The following is a 24,812-nucleotide window of genomic DNA, read 5'->3' on the forward strand; positions in this document are numbered from 1 at the left end:
AAAATGAATATACTCCTTGTAGCGAGCTTACAGTTGTTACTTATTAGGTATTAAAACAGAACTGCGCCGAAGAAAGGAACAATATCGGTCGATGAATAAGTGGTCGCCGGTCCAGGCCGGTTGTCCCTCTCACTTATCGCTATTATCGTATGCAAATATATACACACGTGCCAGTTATTTCTTCGTAGCAATAATAATAATAATAATAATATTATTTATAAATACAACGCGGCAAGTATAGAGCCACGTTAGTTGGTACTTGTTTATAATAATTATTAGACTGACCAGACGTCAAGCGGTCGGAAAAATAATTTCCCTATTTGCATCTACCGCATACCTATAATAATATTATGTATTATCAAGAAGACGAAGAAGAAGAATAAATTATTATAATATGAGGTATTTTTGTTATGGAATTTCTTAGTACAATCTGACATCAATTATTCGTATCGCCAATACTAACTGTGTATTGTTTATATTATGCACAACTATTAAAACATGTTATAACAAAAAAATGAATAATCTAATAAATTATAATATGATTATAGTCCATCGTTAAAAAATCGAATCTAGACGTTAAATTTACTATCGGACTTAGATCAATAAAACCCGTTGTTGTTGGTGTGAGGGAAGAAAGCATCCAATAACAAAATTAGTTGAAGGCGCACAATATAATAGCAGTTATTATAGTAATATTTCGGGATTTTTGTAAACAAATACACAACCACAAAGGCTCATTAGTTAATTTTATTAATTTAATAATAATGATATTATGTTACATTTATTATACATTAATTTATTTATTTAAATTATAAATACATTTATAAATAGATCTGCCAAACATAAACGTATTTAAGAGTTTGTTTAAGGAGAGTCATAACGTTGACATTAAAATCAATAATCGTAATAACACTTTTTGCGATCAGTCAACTTATGGGCTGACACATTTGGTATAAAAAAATTTAATATTTTTATAATAGCTTTTTGGACACAAATTTTAAATTTTAACGCAGTTACGACCGACTGAACGTCAAGTCCAGGGGAACAATTTTCGCGGTATCGTTCGGCACGTGTTCGTCGTCAGACGTTTGGTACGAGTCGTCCACGGGCGTCCGATGACTATCGTCGGTGCCGCCACTTCGTCCTGGACTCTCTGGTGATGACGGCGGTGACCTAGCGGTGTCGCCGCAGCCGCTTCCGCCGGTAGCGGACACCGACAGGTCCATCGGTGAATCTTGGACGGGAGGCAAATCGAAAGCGGCGACTTTCGGCGACGGCGGGCCGCCGTGTTCTTCGACGGAAGAAGAATTGGGGCTCGTCGAATGCGGCCTGTTGACGAGCTGCCGGGGCTGAAGTGCAGCGGCAGCCGCCATGAAAAACGGCGACGGCGGTGGGAACGGGAACGCCGGGAAAAACGGCGAGTGCCATTGTAGAAGTTCGGGCCGAACAGCGTGCATGGCAGCTGCAGCTGCGGCAGCCGCGGACAAACGGCCGCTAGATTTGTCTAGATCGGCGGGCACCGAATTATTGTTGTCGACGTCCATGTGGTGTTTTACGTCCCATGGCAGTGGCGGCGTTCGTCTTGATTCGGCCGAAGACCGACCGCCGCCTCCGCCAACTGGCGGTAGGTGTACAGCTTGCGGTGGCTGCTGGTGCTGAATGTGATGATGGTGCTGCTGCTGTTCCTGGAGCAGACAGTGGATTTTGAACCAGTTAGAGCGACGTCCGTATCTGGAACCGCTTTTGGACATGCCGACCACCAGACATTTGCGGAGCCGACACGCTTTGCACGACGTCCGGTTCTTCTTGTTAATAACGCACTCGCCGTTGTTCTTGCACTCGGATATTGAACTCAAATTGTTGTAGGTCCGACCGAAGAACGACTGAAACATAAAATATAGTATAGACACATTTGACAAACATTTGCTGTTATTTCACATTGTAGTGTGTACAAGAAAGTGTTACTATTACAAAATATATACAAAAACGTGCCGATTTTTGTAAAATACGTTTAAGTGATTTAAATACATTTGTTATGTAACATCTTGTTAAAGTCTTATTTCGGCTGCACCCGCTGTGAAGTGCTACATATACTTAAAGGACGCAAAATTGTATGACATTTTCAAGGAAATGTCGAGCAAGCCACCCGAAAAATATATAGTTGGATATGGTTGACATATGAAATACATTTATAGTTGGAATAACTAAATAAATAATTAGACAAACTAAATGTTTAGTTAAAGCAACTATTTATTTAGTTATTCCAACAATAATGTTTTGTTTGCCTTTTATAACAATTGAAGATCCAACCGTATATTTTCTTCCGTGTAGAGAAAAAGACGACCGCAGTTGATCAGATGCGCTTTTACTAGTTATTACTAAAAGTATCATTTAAACTATGCTATAACTAATCCTGAATTTCTGTTATCGATTGGCAAATACTAAGATTACAAGTTATAAGTTGCTCAATACTTAAATATAGTGAACTATATAGAAGAGTTAACAGCTAAAATATTTGGATATACCTCCATATTAGACATTTTACTGACTTATAAGCGTTTAACTATACAATGTAGCACAATAATTTAATGGAATCTTTCCCTTGAATGAAACAAATTAGTTCATGAATATGTCTTATGGTCCTACACAAACAACTTAATCAGCCCATCTCTCCAAACCCCCTCCGCACCCGTTCCTCATTTCTTACTTTGTTTTGTCACAATTATAAGTATTTTCACATTATCATATTAGCAGGACAGTTAGATATTTTCTTACTGAGAAATGGTCACATCATTTTCTAGAAGCATCTCAAAAAGTGCCGGTCGTAACAATCAATCACCATTTGTACGCTGTACCTACGACGAAGGTCTTATAGAGTGATTTTGCTTTAGCATTAATAAAAATGAAGAAATTTGACCGTGAATAATTATTACATAATATGTACATTGTACAGATGATTTCTGTTGATTTAGACCTATGGCTAAGCTGAAGTAAGCATTAATGATTACTTACGATCGTTAATCATTGTCGCGAAAACCCCGAACTATACATACTAGCGATCAGGTTAGGTACAAGACGGATGCTTCACATTTGAGCATTATTATTGTATTGTGTACTGAATAGTATTGCGTACACGTGTGTCACAGCTGTACACAATTATGAAACGGTTAATTCAAGACTTTCATATAAACTTTTTTTTTAAATCTACGTGGTGGGTGGAACGAGGGCGTGTATAAAATAATAAAAAATAGAAAACAAATTATAAAAACACGTCCAACTGAAATTATGTACGTCTTATCTTGTCGCGAACGCAGGTACATATTTTCTTTGGGAAACGACAGTGGACATGTCAGCTGAACTCAATGGAAGAACCGTGGTGTATTAAGCTGGATACAATAAGTATAGACTAAACTAACACCGGATAATAAAAAAAACTGTATTTAATAGTTTTTATCCAAAAATAGGCAGAGTGCCACGTAGGACGATTGTAAACAAGTCTAACCTAATTTAAAACATTTTTATGCTATATTTTACTGTGGATTTTTTTAAACTATGGGCCGTTTAGACTCTTGGCTATCAAAATTAAAAATTACTTTCTTTCATCGCTTCCTATCATAAGCCAGCTTCCAGTCCGCTCCAATTTCTTCTATTAGTCCATTGTAGCTGTCACTCTATCTTGTTCTCATCACAGAATCGGTGTAGGCCAAAACAGTGAAAAAATAATTACGAAAAATATTTAAGCGTATCGGTAGAGAAGATTTCACTCGGTCAGCCTCTCGAAAAAAAAATTGTAGCCCATATTGTATAGTAATTCGACAAACACATTAAAGATTTAATCGGAATTTTCGGTACTAAACTAATGTTATCGACAAAATTGATTCAGAATTGCCGATCGTGGTCGAATGTCTATTATTAAAATATAGTATAATTGTCATTACTGCGGCTTACGCAACTACATATTAATAACATAATGGTAATAATACTGCTGTTGCACAACAATCGAACTGATAGTGTGTGTTTGTAGTAGCTGATGTCTATTTTTGAAGATGGACACGAGCAACGAGGTTACGGTATTTAAAATTACATACACACAACATACTCGTACATAAATTATTATTCGTTGTCGAACCGTCACATTGAAAAGTACGTGATTGTATTATTATTATTATTATCATCATCATCTTTAATCGTAAAATGTATTGCATTTGATCGTCCGGTCGGCGTGGGTAATTAATTATTGTTGTGTACAATACGCCGAGACCACTTTACCTACGGCGGTTGTGCAATATGATTTCTTATACTGTAATAATAATAATAATAATACACACGTTGGATGTAAAATAAAGTAATATTAATAATATATATATATAGGTTTTTTTTTTTGTTTCACACAAATTAAAAACCGTACGTGCGTTACTCATTCAGTTTTATTGCGAATAGCGGTCTACAGATGTGCGAGCGCAAACATGGCATATCCAATCGTCAATATAGATTGACTGTATTCAATAATAAGTTATTGCTACATAATAAGTTTTGCGCAACGGTGTCGTCAAAAATATGTATTGTTCGACCGTCACCGCAGCATCAGCGTTAAAGTCTTTCGAGGCCTTAACATTTATTCTCATCCTGTAACATACATATAGCTTTGTGCTACACCAACGGTACGGCACACCTAAAATCCTGCAGTTACACTGGATTTTATAATACCCGAAGGCGGCGGTGCTAGATTAGGAAAAGTGTTCTATCAAAAATTTAAGAAATTCAAAATTTAACTCAAAATAAATGTCTTACGCCAATGGTCGGATATAAAGAACATTGGGTAGAGAGGTTTCGTATAATTTGTAATTTCTAAATGATAATGAATTTAATATACTATTTTCCCTTAAGGAGACTTGAGTATTAGATTCTGGATGAAAGGTCATAAAAAAACCTCCAAATTATTGTATGACTTACATTCAAACAAAGTAACTAAGTTCGTTATTACTTAACTTCTAGTAATTACTGAATTGTATCGAGTGTCGTTTACGTAAGTTTTACAATTGGCTATTGGCTAAAGCTATTACTTAGTTAAGCAGCATCCAATTCCATCGAAACAAAATACATTATTCGATATTTATTCGGGTTAAATAAATATAGTTTAAACTAGTTACCTTACAACCCTCACAGGTAAATGCTCCAAAATGAAAACCGGCGGCAGGTTCTCCGCATACACGGCATAGCTGACTCATCTGTAAACAGTTATAGAATCGGGCTAGATTAATTAGTACTCTTTGCTACGTAACATGAAAAAAAATTCAGTAAAATATATATTAGTTTAGTCGTTATTTTTGATTTCATGCATTTCTAAAAGTTCCCAAATTAGAAAAAAAAAAATACTTTATTTTTATTTGAATCTCCCCTCCATTTTATTGTTTAAATGAAAAACAAAGGTATTGCATTTAAAATAAAAATTGAAAATTATATTTTTTCTTATAACTAAATATTAATTGTGTTAATAAATAAATAAGTATTATACATTATTATATATTATGCATTTTCCATTTTCAATAATTATTTTAAATATATATATATATATATGTGTTATTTTTTTAATTAAAATAAAGTAAGCATTGCAAATAATTTTAAAAGTAAATTAGGCCGACTAAATCTTACTTCACTATTGTTTTAAACATTAAAAAAATATATTTATAGAGAACACAATTAGAAAAATCAATTAGGGTCATAACTGAATTTATGTCAAGTATCTTTCTCGGCCAATGCAACAAAAGAATTCAAATAAAAGTCTTAACAAATTAAAATTATTTTTTTAAATTATTTAAAACCGATTTAAAGGCTTTTAATAATAAAAATTCGCCAAAAACCCATATTAAGACGACTTAATGTGTATATACAAAATGTATAAGTGTTTATAACTAACGGTGTATGTAGTGTTAAAATAATATCGTGGCAATTGCTTGTCATCGGACAGACAAAAAATACTGCTGCTGGGCAAATGCAATTCAAAAACAGCTTATAGTCGTATGTATGAAAGATAGGAATGTTAAGAGCAAAGTTAAAGGTCTGGCCGCTGCCAGTACTCTCGTGGCCGGCTCAAGCATAATATTATAGGTTCAAATGTCGCCAATGGATTTTATACATAAGGTCGCCATTTCGCGCCGCCGGCCATTCGAATTTTAAACCGTTAAGGATTTCGATTAGTACGAGATACGCGGGTGTTGGCTTTTATACTAAACGTTATTTATACTTTTATGTGCACGTGTCGAGTATTACTTATAGGTAACGCGTGAAATTATATAAAGCTCTGTGCGCATCAGACGATTTATGAGCGGGTTCGGTACCGTGTAAATGGGTAAAGTCATTTGTAACCCGCGAGATGGGAAAATTGTATAAATCGATAATAACTACCGTATTTATATTATGTACAGCGCGTTGCGGTTCAAGTTACACACACACACACCTCGGTGCTATGACATTTTGATGGTTACACTGATAAGGCGAATCTGCTGCAGATCATTATAATAATAAACGCATAAGGTATATAAATATATATATATATATATATATATATATATTTATATATTATATCGTTTATGTGTATAATATAGAAAATATAATAAATCGAACAAACATGATCTGGCCACTCCTCCGTAATGCATCGACTTTCGCGTTGTCCGAAAGTGTAAACGATGCCAAACGTAAAAACTCATACATATATATATATATATATATATATATATATATATACATATATATATAATATAATATACATTATACAAATTATAAGTATGAATGTGTTATTATTATATGCATCCCGGCCGCACATCGTTTAAACGAAATACCGGTCCAATATATAGTACCATATAAAAATGTTACTTTTTGCGGTGTGTACAATTTAACTTATATTTTAAACCTATTGACCTTACAGTAATTTGTTATTGCACGATCAACTTGGGCAGGTTCGAGAGCCCGTGTCTCGGATCTACTTTCTCGCTAGACACTGATGTAAACATCTCTCAATATACAACTCTATAAAAATGCTCATCTTCTATAGTACCTACACGTTGTGTACGGGGTCATATATCGGTAACACTTATAATATATACAGTTATACGCATATTTGTACCTATATTATATGAAATGTTTAGTTATCTATGCGTAAAAAATAAATTTTTAAAAGCAATTTTACGCTGATGTTCCTTTATAATTTTCATAAATAAATACATTTTTTTTTCCACAGTTTTATTTAAAAATATTCGTATTTCGTATAATATCAGAAATAGGATCCATAAAATTAAAACCAATTTTATTATTTTATAATATGTACCTAAACCAGTTTTGAGTAAAATAAATAGGGTGCTGTATAACGTTGGTCATGTTGAAGTGAGAAAGGTCATGAAAATAGTTGCCATAAAATTTCGCTATTTTAAAACATAGATATTATACTAATATCTAGGTACCTGTATGTATTTTGTAATTGCTTGAATTTAATTTTATTAGTTTCAAGTTGAAGACAAAATTTCCATATCGTATAAGTGTAAAAAGACATTATGTACAATGTTCCTGTTTTAATATGAAAAAAAGAATTAGGATTAAGTTTAGAATAAGTATATTAGAAATAAGATCAAAACTAATAGGATAATGTTTAGAATTCGGATAGAGATAGTGATTATGAATAGTCTTTATGCGAGAATTATAATAGTAAGTATTAGAAACTTGAAATAAAAGACTTTCTCCATTTTACGGACGAATTATTACTCAAAGTATCGGTTTAAGTTATATTTTTTTATCGAAAAAAGTATTATAAGAATGAATTAAAATATTCGGACGTTTATAAAATTATTAAATAACTAATAATGACTTTTATAACTTGATATTAGAACAAATCTAAAGGCAGTTAACTTATGCAAATGTCCTCTAAATATTATTATAAGAGTAGTAATTGACGATTTAAGTATTCATTTTTTTTGTTCTGGAAAATATGTTAAAAATAATACACTATTAGTTGAATATGTCAAGTTAAAGACATGTTGCTTAAAGACACAACATACTTGTTTATTGTAATATATTATACTTCAGTGTTAATCGTGTTTAGTAAAACATGGCATTATACTTTTACCTAATGGGTAATCACTAATCATTGGACGTTATCTTTGTAAATATTAGGACATAAGGAGAGTGGTTGAATGCATATACAAGTTTTTTAAAAACCACGTTAGGTGTCAGACGACCGGAATGCATTCTTCCTGTTACAGATACATATGCTAATTAGCACGTGCTTAATCATTCGGCGCCACATAGATTAGAGGCGTCACCGTCGACAGTGTTGTTACTTGAGCTCACCAAGGATAATGGTTGGTCCTTAAGTTAAACTTTTCGTCACGTTTCTGAATGATGTATGTTTATTCATTTCTAATAATTAATCACAAGCCTATACAATATACCTATATAGCCTATATAGGCTATATATGTAAAAGCTATTACTGCATGTTAACTTAATTAACATTAATAACTTTCTGGTATCTCTTTTTCAAAAATAAATAAAACCTTTTGAAAATTATATTTTGAGTAATTTTACTTTTAAGAGGTAGTACTAAAAAGTAATTAAAGGGAACGGAAAGGATTATTTATTAAGATGTAATTAATCATCATAACTGTTATTATTATTAAGAGTCAAATATTGCATTTGGCATATATTTATCTAGGCAACTTAAATATGTTAAATTAAGGGTAAATTAATTTCTTCATTTATTCTTAATCTATTAAATTATTTTTATCTAAATTATAGCGAGTTTGATAAAAAAATCATTGTTGTAAAAATTAATATTAACTGGCGTAACTTCTAAATGGATTTAATTTTTTTTTTTTGTGGAAGCGTACTTATCTGCTAAAACGTTAATTTTTAAAATTAGTCAGATTTATTATAAAACTATAAAGAAGTAAAAATATACACGATTATAACACGCATATGCTTTTTCAAATCAGTTTGGTCACCTTTGAAAATTGGCGTTTTAGTCTTAATTTGTGTAAAATGTTCTATTTAACAATAAAATTTAAATTTTGAGGTTCATATAAACTAAATGAGTCCGAATTATCAAGAGTTTTGACTTTTAGTCAGGTTATATTACCTATATATATATATATATATATATAGTATCGATCGATTGACAGAAATAGTCATTGATAGATGTGTGTTTAGTTTTTTTCTTTTATATAATTTAATATTTTAATGAACTCCATTTTTTTCATAAATTAGATAATTAGCATAATCAAATCAAAGAACACTGCGGAATTATTAGTGTTAATAACAATTTATCCGATCGTACAAAATAAACATTCTGTTATTATGTCGTAAAACAAATCTATCAAATCATATAGTTAAGGTTTGACTTAGATGATATATAATTTGGGCAACTTGCCTGTGACATTCCACAGTCTCGGTTGGCGACAACATGGGGGGCCCTCTGGTTCATACTACACGTAAATTAAACCTAGCGGTAGTCACTTGGTATATTAAGCACACACATGTATGAAAAATAATACCGCATCATCGGTCACCATTCTAACATTCAACAATAGCTGTAGCTAGTAGAATATAAATATAATATATGTAAATGATATAATTATGTAGTGAGTATGACGATGTGTACGAGAGTAAAATTGTGTTTATTTTTTTTATACATATTTTTTTTTTGTTAAGTTAACAACAACAATTGGACTTACAATAGCATAATATAATGTTTACCTAGTTGTGTATATCTACTGCACGTTTTTGCGCTAGAATGCAGTTACTATTGCATTTATCTTACAATTTATACACTAAAATATCACAGAACGCAAATAATCGTTTTGTCTATACAAATCCGTCTATTCATTTTTTTTTCGCTATATCCCATACAATATTTTTGTCTACAACAAAAAAATACTACTATCACGTTGTTGTCATTATTACCACTGTTTCGTTATTAAACCGTTTGTGCCGCTGGTAAGGCAATATCAAATCTTTGAGAGAATAATACAAAATACCCAACTCTTGTATTATGATAATCAGCTACCTGTCTTTGATATCGTCGGCGGCGGCTCGGCAACGGGCATCGTCCGCTCTCCCGGAGACTATTTGTAAATCCATTATTGGATTATGTTAATACACTCTAACCTCTTGTTATGACTTTATTTGTATACGATATATTATGATGGCGGGGGCTATATTATATCGTTATATTATTTTTATTATCATTATTATTGTTGTGTACGCGCTCGGTTTATGTTCTAGTTGTGCGGTGGCGGCGGCTCTTTTTTAATACACACACACTGCAATATTTTTATTCCTCCGCATAATATTAAATAGGATTCAACTCTGGCCTCGTTTTGTAATCATTTTTATATCGTCATTATTTTATTTTCACCATTAATCCCGTGGTTTTTATAATGGAAACGTAGACATTAAAATATGTTGACGGATACATGTAATATAATATATTTTATATTTATAGAATATTCGTCTCGTTTATATACTTACACACACATAGATCTGCGCCATACATAGACTATGAATATTTGTGTATATTATATTTATTATTAATATCTTAATGATATGATGATAATATCGGACGTCCGTTGTAATACACAACATGTACACAGACAGTTACGGATTTCAAGTAAATCATAATGATTTCGTTCACATAATGTGATACGCGACGACAGACGGACGTTTTCATCGGCGGTCGCGGTTCTCTTTGTGGTCGAGCATGCCATTATAATAATTAGTTTCACCAGGGAAAAAAAAATTATGTAAGAACGAAATGGTCTTTTATTTTTATATATTTTTTTCAAAACAAATATAAGACCGACGATAGTTGTATCATTATAATAATTATTAAAAAGCCCAGTCCGTAATTGTATTAATAATAATGTTTAATATTATATAATATTCATGATTTTTTTACCATCACGCATTGCATCAGTCCTGCGACATTCACGTCTAACTTTTTACCTAAAGTCGTTACACTAATGGATTTCTGACATCCGCTTATTATTTCCGTAAATCGTTTAAATATCGTCGCACTATATGAATTCGTTCAACTCAAAATCACCTCGCCAGATTATTTGCATATATAAATTATAACTCATGGACAAATTATATTAACTCCCGCTAGTGCGAATAACGTATTACTTGACCACAGTTATTAATAATCATTATATTATTAATTATATAACTCATGGAAAAATGTAATTTCCCACAGTATTTAAACTCGTTTAAAACGATTTTGTGATATATATATTTTAAACGTTTTAAACGCGTTTAAATATTGTGGGAAATTACATATTTTTTTTCCATAAATTATATAGTTTATAATATAATGATTATTAATAACTATGGTCAAGTCATACGTTATTTGTAGGGAGTTAATATAATTTTAATGAATTAAGATAAAGAATAAAAAAATACTAGTTTAATACGTAATCTACAATATACTTGAAATGTAGCCTGTAGGTAAACATAATTATAATATTATCAATTTCAATCTCGTTGATATTATTCTATAATTTAAAACTAGTCAATACATAATTTTCTTAAGCATTTCATTAAAGCAATTATTAAAACTATAATCTAAAATGTCCAATTAATGATAACCTACCTACCTCTTTATTTAAAACTCATATTTGTATTTGTATACCCAAATTATAAAATACAATTATTTTCAATAACTATCCTTAATTTAATAAGCCATTTAAAAATATTCTTATTTTTTAAATGTTTTTTATGTTTGGTGGAAAATATTATAAAATAATTTATATGTACCTAATATTGATTACGTGTTAGATAAGTTGTAAAATATTTGATTTTATATCAAAATATTATCCAACATTTTTACTGGTAAAATATATAGTATTAAATTATTATACGAATATATACTACTACTATAGTACTTGGTAACCCTATGAATATTAACAAACAAAACGCCCTATACAAAATTTAGATGCGAGTTTTTTTTAAATTATTATCCGTTTTGTTAAAAATTTAACATTTAAATATACATATACTGTAGTTTAACAACAGCTCTGTCTACGATTAGTATTTTATGAAAGTAATTATGACTAAGCAATAATAACCGATGTTTATAGAAATACTTAAAATATTTAACGTATTTAAAAAACCACTTCAGCTAATATTCGACTGGGCGCGTGCAAACAAAACTAGACAATTAATAAAAAGTATCCTCCTGAAAACCGCACAATTACTCGCTAGAGTCTAGACCAGCTACCTTCATCTGGTTACCAGCGCACAGCGGAATACCCGGTAACGTGCACACTCGACGGATTGACGAAGTTGCGGCACGGAACAGTGCTCTCCTGTGTGAAACTACATCTATCAAAGACATGCAAAGATCAATAAAATAAAGGCAAGAGATACTTTCCAATCCCTCTGGGAAAAAGAAACCTCCAACAAACTCTACCAGATTAACCCTATAATATCATACAACAAAATGTACAATAACATGTCTAGAAAAGACCAAACACAAATACGAATAGGACACTCCTGTATTACTCATCTCCGCCTCATGACCAAATAACCACAACCTAGATGTGAAGTATGCGACTCAGATCTTACAATCAAGCATATCATTCTCAAATGTCATTGTTGGTCAGAGGAGAGAAATATTTTTTGTGACAACACAAGCCTCAAAACCATACTAAGTACTGAGAATTTTCCCAAATTTTTCTATTATTTAAAAAAGATAAACATGTAAACGGGTTTTAAATGTATAATGTAAAACTAGCTTAAAATGTATTGTAATTAGTGATGGGAATCCGAAAATCCGGATTTTTCAAAAAAACGCTTTTTAAGTCATTTGAAAATCATATAATTGTTAAATACTATTACAATATAAAGATGTGTACCTAAGTAAAATTTGTTGATAACAATTTTTAAAAAAAACTCTGAACTTTGTATATAAAATGCTTTCGGATTTCGGATTCCGGATTTTTGGATTTCAACAAATCCGAAATTCAAAAGCAGTTTATCTCTTTGGTGTTTTGTTTTATTTTTACATATTTATCAAAAAAATGTTACTTAGATATAGAGCTTTATATTGTAAAATTATTTAACACTTATATGATTTTTAAGTAGCTTAAATAGCGTTTTTTTGTGAAAATCTGGATTTTCCGATTCCCATCACTAATTGTAATTAACTAACCAATATCTGGTTAATAGTCAAGTCGCTGAAGCCGTAATACAAAAAAAAAAAAAATTAAAAAAACTAGACAATAATGGTTTAGTTTTTCTCCAAAGAAAAACATATTTTTTTAAATTATACTTTTGAACTCTTATGATAGTGTAAATTTACATACGGTATTTTTATTAATATTGTAGTTAATATTCTTGTTGAAAGCATAATATACTATAAGTTTGGATTTCGATCATGTTCACTTATTTTTAGCTTTATTTGTATGACCTATTTAGATACAGTTGTACAATAATATTTAAGTTATAGTTATTTTTAGTGGTGAAAACATGCGTTACAAAAAAAAAAAAAACGCTCACACCTCGTATAATAATCAGAAAACAATATTTTTTTGTTTGGAAAGAAAGAGACTTCCTCCAGGGCACATTGGACTTCTATTTTTGATTACGTTACTGAAAACCAAGGGAAAAAATAGAGTAAAACTTGTGCAAATTGGACATATTTAAACTTATATTACAGCGTTTCGAAATAGCATTTTGAAAATCGAAGTCCAATACAGCCTGTAGAAAAGCTTCCTCTTTCCAAAAAAAAAAAAAAGTTATTGTAAGCAGACAAGTCGTGAGAGATTTTTTCGTAATGCATGTGTATAGCCTATTTAAGTGGTCGAATAAGAACGATCGCTGTCCTTTTCATAAATTTATTTTTCACGTCGGGTCGTTATTCAATAAATGTTTTTTCTGCGTATTTAAGTAGTGCAATGTGAGATAAATTTAATTAAAATAATCAAAGTGGTTGCGGTACACTCAAAAAAAGAAGAACCTAAAATAGTGAAACTGGTAGAGATTAAGAAGTATAGACCTAGAAAGAGGTGAGTGGATGTGTGATACTATTGTACGTATAATACTAAAAACTAAAACCTATAATTTATCTAATGGGTAATCCGTAATACTTATTTATTCACAAATAATTGTTTCGGTCAAAGTTTTTCAGAGTAACTATTGTCAAGTACTCTGTACTGCTTATATCCGCTGTCTTAAAATTGTTATGCCGGTGCAGAAAAACCATATCCAAAAGCAGACACTTGGTCGTTCAAAAACCAGAACACTATACGCAAACGGCAAACGTCAAAAAATTCGTAAAAAAAAATTATACTCATCGGCTTATATAGTAGAACTAATGCTGTTTTTATGTTAATGTTATTCATATTAACATCAACAATGATAACTTATAGAGGTTTTGTAATGTATTTTAGATTCGTCACCTAACGTAGCCAGAATATTTCAACCAGATGAGGCTGTTCCTTTATGCGCATAGGCGGAGATTTGATTAATTTTTTGGGGGGGCTAGCATTATTATAATACAATACTTTTAAATTATTTTTAAAGTAAATACATTATAACAAATTACTTTGATAAATGATCAAATAATTTGGGGGTCTTTTAATAACTTTGGGGGCTAAGTCCCCCAAGCACCCCCAATCTCCGCCTGTGTATATGCGAGTGAAATATGACAACTTAACGCTCTTTAGTTGAATAAATTATAGGAAATCGCGTGTAATTATAATATATTATATGTATGTAAAAAAAACAGGTACAAGTTTAATCGAATTCAATCGATTACATTACACTACACAGTTGTGCACGTGTTTACTTCTCTTGGGCCGCCGCCGAGCGTTTTTTTTGCTTGACTGACTATTGTAGTAGCATTAAACGGTCCGAGACATTTTATTTGCTAAAACTAACATTTTTATAATATTATCTCAAAAGACATTATTATGCTTCGGATCTTGATTTCCACGAATTATGCCTATCAGTTATATCTTAAATAATTGTTGTTCTATTGTATTTCTCATTATTCTGTTTGAGTTTGTTTAATCGCGTTTTAAATAATAAATAAATTCAATTTATACAATGCGTGCTAGTAGCTCATTAATTCACTCAATTTCAAAACGTTTGTTTACATAAATATTGTACAGATTTTTGAAAAAAAAATCAAGTCACACAAATATTGTTTGAGTTTAACAATAAATGATACCATATTGGGTTATTATTAAAAATAGGAAAGTAAAAGCCTTGATGGAAATAGTAGATTAGTTCGAAACGGTAAATCTTATGAAAAACAATTAATTATAGTTATTATTTTTAAATGATAAGTATGGTAAAATGATACTATGGTGTGTGAAGTAGAAATGTTATAAGTAATATATTAAACTAATTAAATTTAATGTTCTGCAGCAAGTTTTTATTAATTTACCTAGTTAATAATTGAATCTTGTTGATCATTATAGTGTTGTGATTTGTGTATTATTTTCAAGTGCATTTTATTGTATTGCCAGTAGTATTTGCTATTATGAAAAAAACTGCTGCCCACAAGAACTACAGAAACCCGTTGTTTGCTGCCGGATGGATAACTTCTAAGTTCTAACCACTGAACGGTTCGTACATTCATACATATTATATTGGCCAGCATACAGAAATGTTGCTAAAAAAATACCCATCTCTGTAATTTTTCTACTTATTTTATCACGAGTGTGCCAAATGGTATTTTTTGAAATGCTATTATACGTTTTTGTATAGTATTTTTTTACATGTGCTATCACTCTGTCAGAGGTACTTACGACATCCGAGGTGGACGAAGACGAATGGTGATGAGGGTCGGCGGCCCACCAGTTGGGAACAGACGAGGGCCCATGGGCTGCACCCTGACCAGGCCCCGTATTCATGACGGCACATCGCTGATCTTCATTGGGCACGCGACGTTCCAAAGTTGCGCGACGGCGGTACGCGATCGCCGGCTACCGTCGCCCGTCAGTAGCCGTCCGCGCCTGACCGTCGTCGGGCCCACATTGCGGAACTGCTGTTAGTTATTCGAACGCGAAATTTCCAGATAAAGCGATTCTTTTTTTCGGGGCAAGTAGACCTACGACAGTCGTCAATTTCGCGATTGATTTATATTATAATATAATTGATTTTCTCTTGTCAATTCGTTCTTTTCGCGCTCGTGTGCTGTGTGTACCGACGGGCGGCGATGACGTTGTGGCCGCGACGGTAACGCCGGTGATAATGGAACTGAGCCGTGCGGGCACGTGTGGACTGTCGAGACGGTTACCAGAACCGTACCAGACCGGTTTCGTCTCCTTCTTTGAGCACGGCCGCGCGCTTCTTCTTCGGACGTGTTCCGTTTCCCACCCGCCCGACGCCGCATCTTCTTCGTGGCCTGAGCTATTGCCTGTAAACTCATCTTCTTTCGCCTATCCCCGCCGATTCTCTCGTTTCGACCGCATCTCCAGTTTCAAATTCACGCTTTAATCGATTATGTTTTTTTTTTTATTATTATTATCAGCTGTCCTAATTTGACAATGAATTAGACAAATAATTAATACCGCGGCACCAAGCATCGTGAGCTTGTAATTATAATGTCAGGTTATATGAATGTTCGTTGAGATTAATCAAATGAACCTGTAAACATTTAGTGGTCCGCTCAAATTTTAATAATGAACCAATTAATTTATAAATTATTTGTACAAAAAAAAATACCAAAGTATTTCCTGGTATTTCCATGTTTTGGGTTAACGAAACCTTCTATAAACGACTTGTATTTTTTGGTATTGAGAAGATTTTTGGTGGTTATGCGTGTACATAGTGCACATTAATTATATACCTATTGTCATGATTTTTTTATTATACTCAGTAATACTTTGTAAACCTACCCGATGAAAGTACCTACACTTTATCGTTCATTCCACAATAATTTGATAACTTGAATTTTTTAATTAATAGTAATAAAATTGATTTTACAAGTGTATATAGTACCTACTTAAATTTGTATCACTATTATTTTTGAAAATATTAAACTATACTATCGGTATATTTACTTAACATGTTTATTGACAATTCGTCGTAATAAAAAAGTAACCAAGACTAGAAAAATACTGTTAGTATTAAATAAAATAATTTAAATTACAAATGCTCGTTGCTTTAACTAATATAACATAACTAATACTTACCTAACCATCGAAATTTTGAATATTTATAATAATTAAAGAACACATTTCATGTGATTTTGAAGACTCTTTTTTTTTGCTATCAGAAAGTTCATTATTGGAATGATAACTTATTGTAGTTACCTGTTACTAATTTGCAATATGATTATCGATGAATACTTGCATATAAAAAAATAAAATTTAGAATTTAGCATTCTTTGAACGTTTAAAAATAAAATTAATTACAAGCTGCTGTCAAATAGTAGTAAATATTAGATAGGTTCCTCGTTGTTAGATAGGCGTCCAGACTCGCCTACTAACTGTATAGCCTATAGGTACGTGAAGTATGCAACAATTATTAATTTTATACGCTCCAAACCGTTTTATTAGGTACACACCTCTTGCACATATGGTCCATAAATTCATAGATAGAACACAATATTCTGCTTGTAGCGTCGGCCATTGATGAATTGATTCTATTGGCTACGGCGTGTCCCTACTACTATACTATTCATACGGGACGTGACTAGTAGATTCCGCCTGCCCGCACTATCATTGGCGATTTTTTACAACTTGGTACTTATATTATTAGCGTGAAAATATTATAATTAGATGTTTAGCCGACCGCGCTTAACAGTTAACAATAGTATTTTCTACACATCACATTGCGTGCAACTAAAATATGTTATACATTATGCTATAGACGATACATTAATTAACTGAATGAAATGATTCACGGTTTGTTTTATTAAACAATTTAATAATTTATTAGCCGCACAATCCTAGGTATATCATGTATGAATTAAGCACATGCATGTTTTACTGGAAAAAGATAAACCAATAATACTACCGTTAAATGACAAATCGAAACTTTTTTCTCTATACTCGTGACTTGATTTAATTGTATACGTTTTAAATAAATGTAATTGTCACTTGTAAAAAGTATTATATACCTAGAGTACATTAGAATGGTTTGACATATTTCTTTTACCCATACAAATGTATTTAAGTCTTCCAAGTCATCATAGTACCTAATTACTTTAATATTTAAATTATTCGTAATTTTATTTGTCTACCTATTATCTATTATTATATATATATTTGTTTAAAAAAGCTGATGTAAGTTGTTACAATTTGAATAGCAGGGTAGGTTCAAACTTAAATAAACAAAATTTCAAATTTGTACTGTCACAGCGTCGAAAATGTCTAAAGTTTATTTTTGGTGTACTTTTAAATGGTTTTTAATTTTCAGTATTATAGTATTTAAAGAAAAATACCAGAATTTTAAATTAAATGGAAAAAAAATCTTGATTTTAATTGGAGATCCAGTAAAATGCAGCTATATCTTTTTTTTCTATTGACAAAGTCAAAAACTATGACACTTTCTTAAGACTTACAAAATGTGTACTATTTCATGTCTCCACTGGAAACAAAAATAAAAAGGTAATTAAAACAAAATAAAATTAGGAATTGATAAAACCGCCCCAAGAGTTATTACTTTTTAGTACAAACTTTTTGTGTTCGCAGGTAGCACAAGTAAACTAACATAATGTATCAAACTTTGATGAAGGAAGATAAGTACCCGTATCCAACATAGAAATATACTTTGTATTTTTTTTTTTAACGCTAAAAAATGTAGTACACTGACAATACACATATTATAGTTAAATGTTAGTGCATTCCAGCAGTATATTAAGTTATATTTTTATACTTTTAAAGCCTTTTAAATATACCATGAAAACAGGTAATAAAATATCTCATAATTTTCCTACCCGTAAATTACATAACATATATTAATAGTAATACCTATAATATAACTTATTAGCTAGTATAAATATTGAGGTTGGCCGTATGAGGACCATATTTCTTGGTGTTAACTAGCTCTCGTTAAGGAAAGGTTTAAAAACTTCACTAAGTCATTATTTTCTTATAAAATATTTTAAGAATTAGGTATGGTGAACTGTGAAGTATGGTTATAATAAACTATAGCTATATTATAATATTATACAGCTGTAGTAGTGGCATATTGTCGTCTCGATATTGACGAAGTTATGTTTGGCATGACGATAAAAGTGTCGCTGTAAAGACCTAGAACCATTATTGATTTATAAAAGTAATTAATCTTAACTGGATAACCTTAAAAGCAGACTTAAGAGGTACAAAAACGAGGTGCAACAATGGTTTTAATTTAAAAAAATCCGTCCCGGTCAGGTTTTTATTTAAAAAAACTGTCCAGTTTCTAATTAAAAATTTCACCACGGACCCAAACTAATTTTATTCAATCCAGCCAACCCAACGCCAGATCAAGCAAGACTGCCTCTGGATAATTTGTATTATAAATTCAAAACACATAGTTTGAGTCGATCAAAGATTTGTTAAGCCAATTTTTTAATAAATTACGCCGAATATATACATTATACTATACATATTATAGTCAGTCGTCAGACATACAATTTATCGAGTTATAGCTTTATTGCTCAGTTAAACCACATAATATATACGTACAATGTATAGATGCATAACAATTTAATAAAAAAAAACTAATAATAATATAAAAAGAAATAAAATAATAATAATGCATTAAAAAAACATGATAATATACAGCTATAAGTAGTACACGCCACACGGTGATGTTTCCACAGACGGTTTCTCGTGCCAACGTCGGAGTTTTAACGACTGAAAACCCGTAAAGATAAGTGAAATTAACAAAAAGAAATTAAATACTTTGTCATTTTTTATTTTGCCATCAAACTGGACGTGTACTTTAGGTACGCTCGTGTTGCCCGCGTACTTGCGTGGGGGTTACTGCGGGCGAGTCGATTATAAACTCGAACGCTGAAAAAAAACATTGAAATGAAAATATACACTGGCCAAACATCTCGAGCGGGAATTCTTGACCTCTGACTATAAAATTAATAAAAAAATAAAAAAACACATACTAGGTATTTTACTTATAAAAATTCAAACGTATTATTTACGGTGTGTGTGTACTGTGTAATACGCGATTGTTCTTTTATGCCGTCCCAAACGATTATCGGCGTTTCGCACAGACTTCATGTGCCGTGGCCCTTAAGTGTGATTCGACAAGTTTAAAAATAATTATTTCCAAAAGAAATATCACCATCAGTTTTCCGACGTAGGTACAATACAACGTCGTTCGGTGTAAGACAATGTTAAAGACAAAAATCAAGTCTTACCGGCTTTTAAATGAGCGCGCTCTTAGCTGTTGTTATATTTTATTGTATATCATTATTACTATTACTTGGTTTTTTATGCCACAAGTTCCAGAGACGTTTGACATAGCTTAAAATATAAACAAAAATTCAACCGAACGTTGAATATCTTAACACACATAATATGTACATACAAAAAAAAAGAACCGTTACTCGGAATTTTTTCTCATAGGATAATATGCCTATCGGTATATAATGACATTTTGATTTGCCGGATTCACATATTGAGAAACAAAATAAGTACACTATAAATCATTATTCGTTGCACAATCATCTGCTCGGACGGCTACTTAAAATTGGATTCTACGTCTTACTATACTGCAGTGTATATAATATTAACTGCGGCAAACGATGTACATTTTCACACGTTTTATGGTTTGAAATACATAAATGTACCTATACTATTTAATTTTATCCACTGTACAGGTCGTTGTACACGCAATAAAACAAGACATTATTATATTGTATACATATAATAATATATTATTATGAATATTCAATAACAATATTCAGGAGCTTGGTATCAATTGCATTGATATATTATAATAAAAAGCACCATTGCAGTTTTATTCAATAGCCATACATTGATTTAAAACGTATCTTGATCGTCGTAAAGATATTATTTTTATATATTTTAATAACAATATACTTTTATAGCTATCAACTTAATCGTTTTTATACATAAGGTGTTTGGACGCTCACAACAGTATATTACGTTCTTGTAAACCTTAAAATATATATTTAAAAAATGGTATAAACTGCTAGCGTAGTATACGAAAGCACAATGTTTAAATAATTTTTGCTTGAATTCGGTTCTAAAAAAATGATGTGACAGAAATAAATTGATGGCACTAAACCCAATGTTTTGACTTTTAAAGCAATTCGTAATTTACAAATGAGGCTTGTAATAATATTTTAGAAGTAGTAATATTTAATTAATTTTAAAATGTATATAGTAGCCCTAATTGCTACCAAAAATTAGTTATTGGCCTTACTACATTTAATTTGTTTGGTTACCGCTTAATATACATTTACTACACAGGTTGAATTATTTTCCTAACTACTTTTTGTTATTTTATACACACAAAAACCCTAATCTTAGTTTCTAAATCTTCGTTCATATTTAGTATGCAAAATATAAGTAAATAGTTATAAGGTAATAAACACTGTATAGCAACAGATTTCCAATAATTAGATTGATTCATTTTACAGTTAATTTCAACTTTAATATCTACTTGAATATGTTATAATACAATTGTAAAGCAAAAGGGGCATTACAATTCTGTATCCCTATGTACATAAACTCTATAAACACGGGTTTTTAAGTCTGTATTGTTTACACCCTATGATGACTTATTTTGAATTGACGCATTTTCATTATTATTTTGGTGAAATCGGAAAAGTCTACTCCGCGTCCGTATAATAGTATATTATGGTGGTTAGAGACTCCTTGTGGTTGTTTTTTTAATAGCTAATTTCTATTAGGTCAGGTGAGACGACTTCGGCCACTTCACATTCAATAGGGGGCGCACGCTATCCGTTCGGTAGCCACATCGACGCCCACGCGATTTGCCTATGGCCATTCCCATACAACACTCCTACCGTGCATATACTTGTTGTTTACACCGTGGACACCACACACACACATAAACGCCACAAACAGCAGCCTGTAATGACAACAAATATACAACGCAAACGACGGGAAATCACAACAACAATAATAATATGGCGTGTCCGTCTCATTAGGACGCGTGCGCGCCCCTTAGATTCGGATCTCTGTCTTAGCGACTCGGTCATCCGACCTAACACACACACACACACACACACATACACGAAGCACACGCAAAACGTTTTCTGTTAAGTCTCGCGAACGAGTATAAATTGCAATTAACCGCATCCTCCCTAACAAATCCGCGTGTACGTCAACCGGTTAGCCGATGTTACTGCTATGACGAAAACGGCGGAGGCGAACGACTGGCTGGAGACGAGGGGATCAATAGTAATTAATTAAACGCGAACCTACTGATAACAATCGTTGCCGGATAGATTACGTTTGAGTAAAACGCGCGAGCCATCACACGTATAGCCACACGGCACACACACACACCTGCGAGTAAACGCGTTGAGCATTTTTTTATTTTTTTATTTAGAATAATTAACGATATTCACACGTGGTTAACGACGACGACCTCGAGTGTGCTAAGACGTGGCATAGAAGCAGATGACTTTCTATTAATAAGCGGATGTCACGTTTAAGATGTGTATCAAAACGGTCCATTCTGTGTTATAGAACAAATTTGCAAATATGAATCAACTAATATACACCAAGGAATCTGGAAACAGTTTTGAATTCATTAACATCTTTTCTAGAGAATGTTTTTCCGCTATTTATATTTGTTTTTTGTTTAAGTCTAATTCTTTGTTAAAACATTTTCATTTTTTTATTGAAACCTAGTTAGCATTGAGTTAAAGTTGAAAAACGTGGAAAAGTCAATACGTTATTCCTTAGAAGATAATTACAATCTGTTGTCAGATTCTTTTGCGTGACACAAAACCACTTATTTTTAGTTGAACGTCTTTGCCGTTTTCAATCCTCTAGTATAATCCTAACGCCCTTTTACAAAAAAATCGTGCGGGGTGGAACGTGATTCTATTACTACTTACTAATTAACGAAACAAACGTTCTATTTTTTACAAATAAATTAAATTAATCATTTGTATTGCACATAAAATCAAATAATCGTCAATAATAAATAATACAAAATAAACATTATTTGTAATCAAAAAAAAAATGTACTTATACTATTTTTACTATTTTTACAGCAAACGGCCTGGATCACATCGTGATAGCGCGGCAAAGAGTACTAAAATATATTTTTATGTTTTCAACCGAGCCAGTTACATTTATCCGACGATATATTTCAAACAATGAAAAAAGGGAGAGAAACATCAAGATCATCACCAACGTCTTTTGGCCTAGGGTCTACTATAGTCGATTCAGTTTAAGTTAGTATAAGTTTTTTTTTTTTAGCATCTTATTTTTTTGTGACGACTTGTACAACGCTAACGACTTTGTCATGATATAATGCCTTTTCCAGTAGGAAGAAATTCCTTTTTTCTTTAAAAAAAACTATTCCCAACAAATAGTATCATTTCAATTATCTTTATTAACAGTATAAAACTTTGTTTGGTGCAGCTTTGGATGTATGCAATTCAGATGAGAAATTGTTCTTTTCCTAAAGTTTTTTTAATATAACCAAAATACAAACTTACAAATTCTCACCAGACAGCAAAGTACAAAGTCCTATACATGCGGAATTGTTTTTATAAATTTAGAATATGCTGGACGATAGCAATAATTAGACTTGAGAGTATAATGCTTAATTTTTTTAATTTCGTTTTAACTATAAAGGAATTATTAAAAAAAAATGAATTAACATAATAGCGATAAACCTACATATGAGAAATGTTGACTTTGGGGTGCCAGATATGAAAGACCATACAACTAAATAGCTTTAATTTTATAACTGCTATAAACAAATGTCTAGTCGATAAGACGGGTAATTGGTAAACACAACGCTTAAAATCAACTAATTAGCGGAGATATTCAGGGAAGACCACTTAAAGCACTCAAACCATTTAAGTATAGTGGTATCCAAACAATAAGATGTACAATACCAATGAAAATACTCAAACTGTACACTATATAATTAGTAATTATTAACGTACAAGAAGACATATTATACATAAGGTGTACATATATACACAAAACAATTATATGTAACTGATAATAAGTTAACTGCAAATCAATCATATTAATAAGATTTAAAAAAATTGTTTACATCTCGCGGTATTATTTGAACGTATTTGTATGGAAATAGAAAAAATAAATGATTACAATATTAAAACGAAACGATAAAATAATATATTATTAGGTATACGAGTAGAATTAATTATTTAAAGTTGAATGTTGTATCAGTATTTTATGTTGAAATATCTATAATGTACTCTGTGCCAGAGAAATTATGGAAATAATTATAAACTTAACAGATTCTTCGATTGACTTAATTAATAGGTATCAAGATTTACACAATGAAATATATGACGCACATAAATCAAATGAGATAACTAAATTTTTTTAAGTTTATGTAAGTCAGTTTTAATTTTACCGGTTATAATTAATAAAAAATATAGCTTATATGATATTATATACAATTTTATTGCTATAAAATTAATCATTTTTATGTATTTGTGTGTTATTTATCTGCTATTAAGAGGCTACAGAGTGTACACGTTTTATACATAATATATTTAAAACATTAACATACAAACATTTAAATTCATAAAAACAAAATATAAATTAATTAATAGGTACATGTCAAATGTAATAATATAAATATTTATTCAAACTCA

At 31.4% G+C, this 24,812-nt stretch overlaps 1 protein-coding gene across 2 annotated transcripts; it reads right to left on the reverse strand.

Moving 5' to 3' along the window:
- Nucleotides 1-712: 712 nt before the first annotated feature.
- On the reverse strand, nt 713-16,288 carry LOC126838913 (zygotic gap protein knirps-like). 2 transcript variants are annotated; one of them, XM_050573698.1, is made up of 4 exons: nt 15,802-15,909; nt 15,438-15,665; nt 5,151-5,228; nt 713-1,883 (listed from the first exon to the last, which is right to left on the reverse strand). In XM_050573698.1, exons 3-4 carry the CDS (start codon nt 5,226-5,228, stop codon nt 1,014-1,016), a joined length of 948 nt encoding a protein of 315 aa, XP_050429655.1. In that variant the 5' UTR covers nt 15,438-15,665; nt 15,802-15,909; the 3' UTR covers nt 713-1,013. The 2 variants fall into 2 exon arrangements, with proteins under 2 accessions (XP_050429655.1, XP_050429654.1); XM_050573697.1 differs by lacking the exon at nt 15,438-15,665 and having other exon boundaries at nt 723-1,883; nt 15,802-16,288.
- Between the last annotated feature and the right edge of the window lie 8,524 nt (nt 16,289-24,812).

This window comes from Adelges cooleyi, unplaced genomic scaffold (assembly GCF_023614345.1).
Source record: "Adelges cooleyi isolate 19-005CV unplaced genomic scaffold, UGA_ACOO_1.1 ACOO_flye_CR_arks_rails_tigmint_CR_PRNA_30, whole genome shotgun sequence".
NCBI classification, from domain to species: Eukaryota; Metazoa; Arthropoda; class Insecta; order Hemiptera; family Adelgidae; genus Adelges; species Adelges cooleyi.

Coding starts and splice junctions, on each gene's coding strand:
- LOC126838913 (XM_050573697.1), bottom strand. CDS start 15,906: ATGAATACGGGGCCTGGTCAGGGTGCAGCCCATGGGCCCTCGTCTGTT. Junction 5,229..15,801: donor CTTCGTCCACCTCGGATGTC/GTAAGTACCTCT, acceptor AACTGTTTACAG/ATGAGTCAGCTATGCCGTGT. Junction 1,884..5,150: donor TTACCTGTGAGGGTTGTAAG/GTAACTAGTTTA, acceptor TTTATGTTTCAG/TCGTTCTTCGGTCGGACCTA.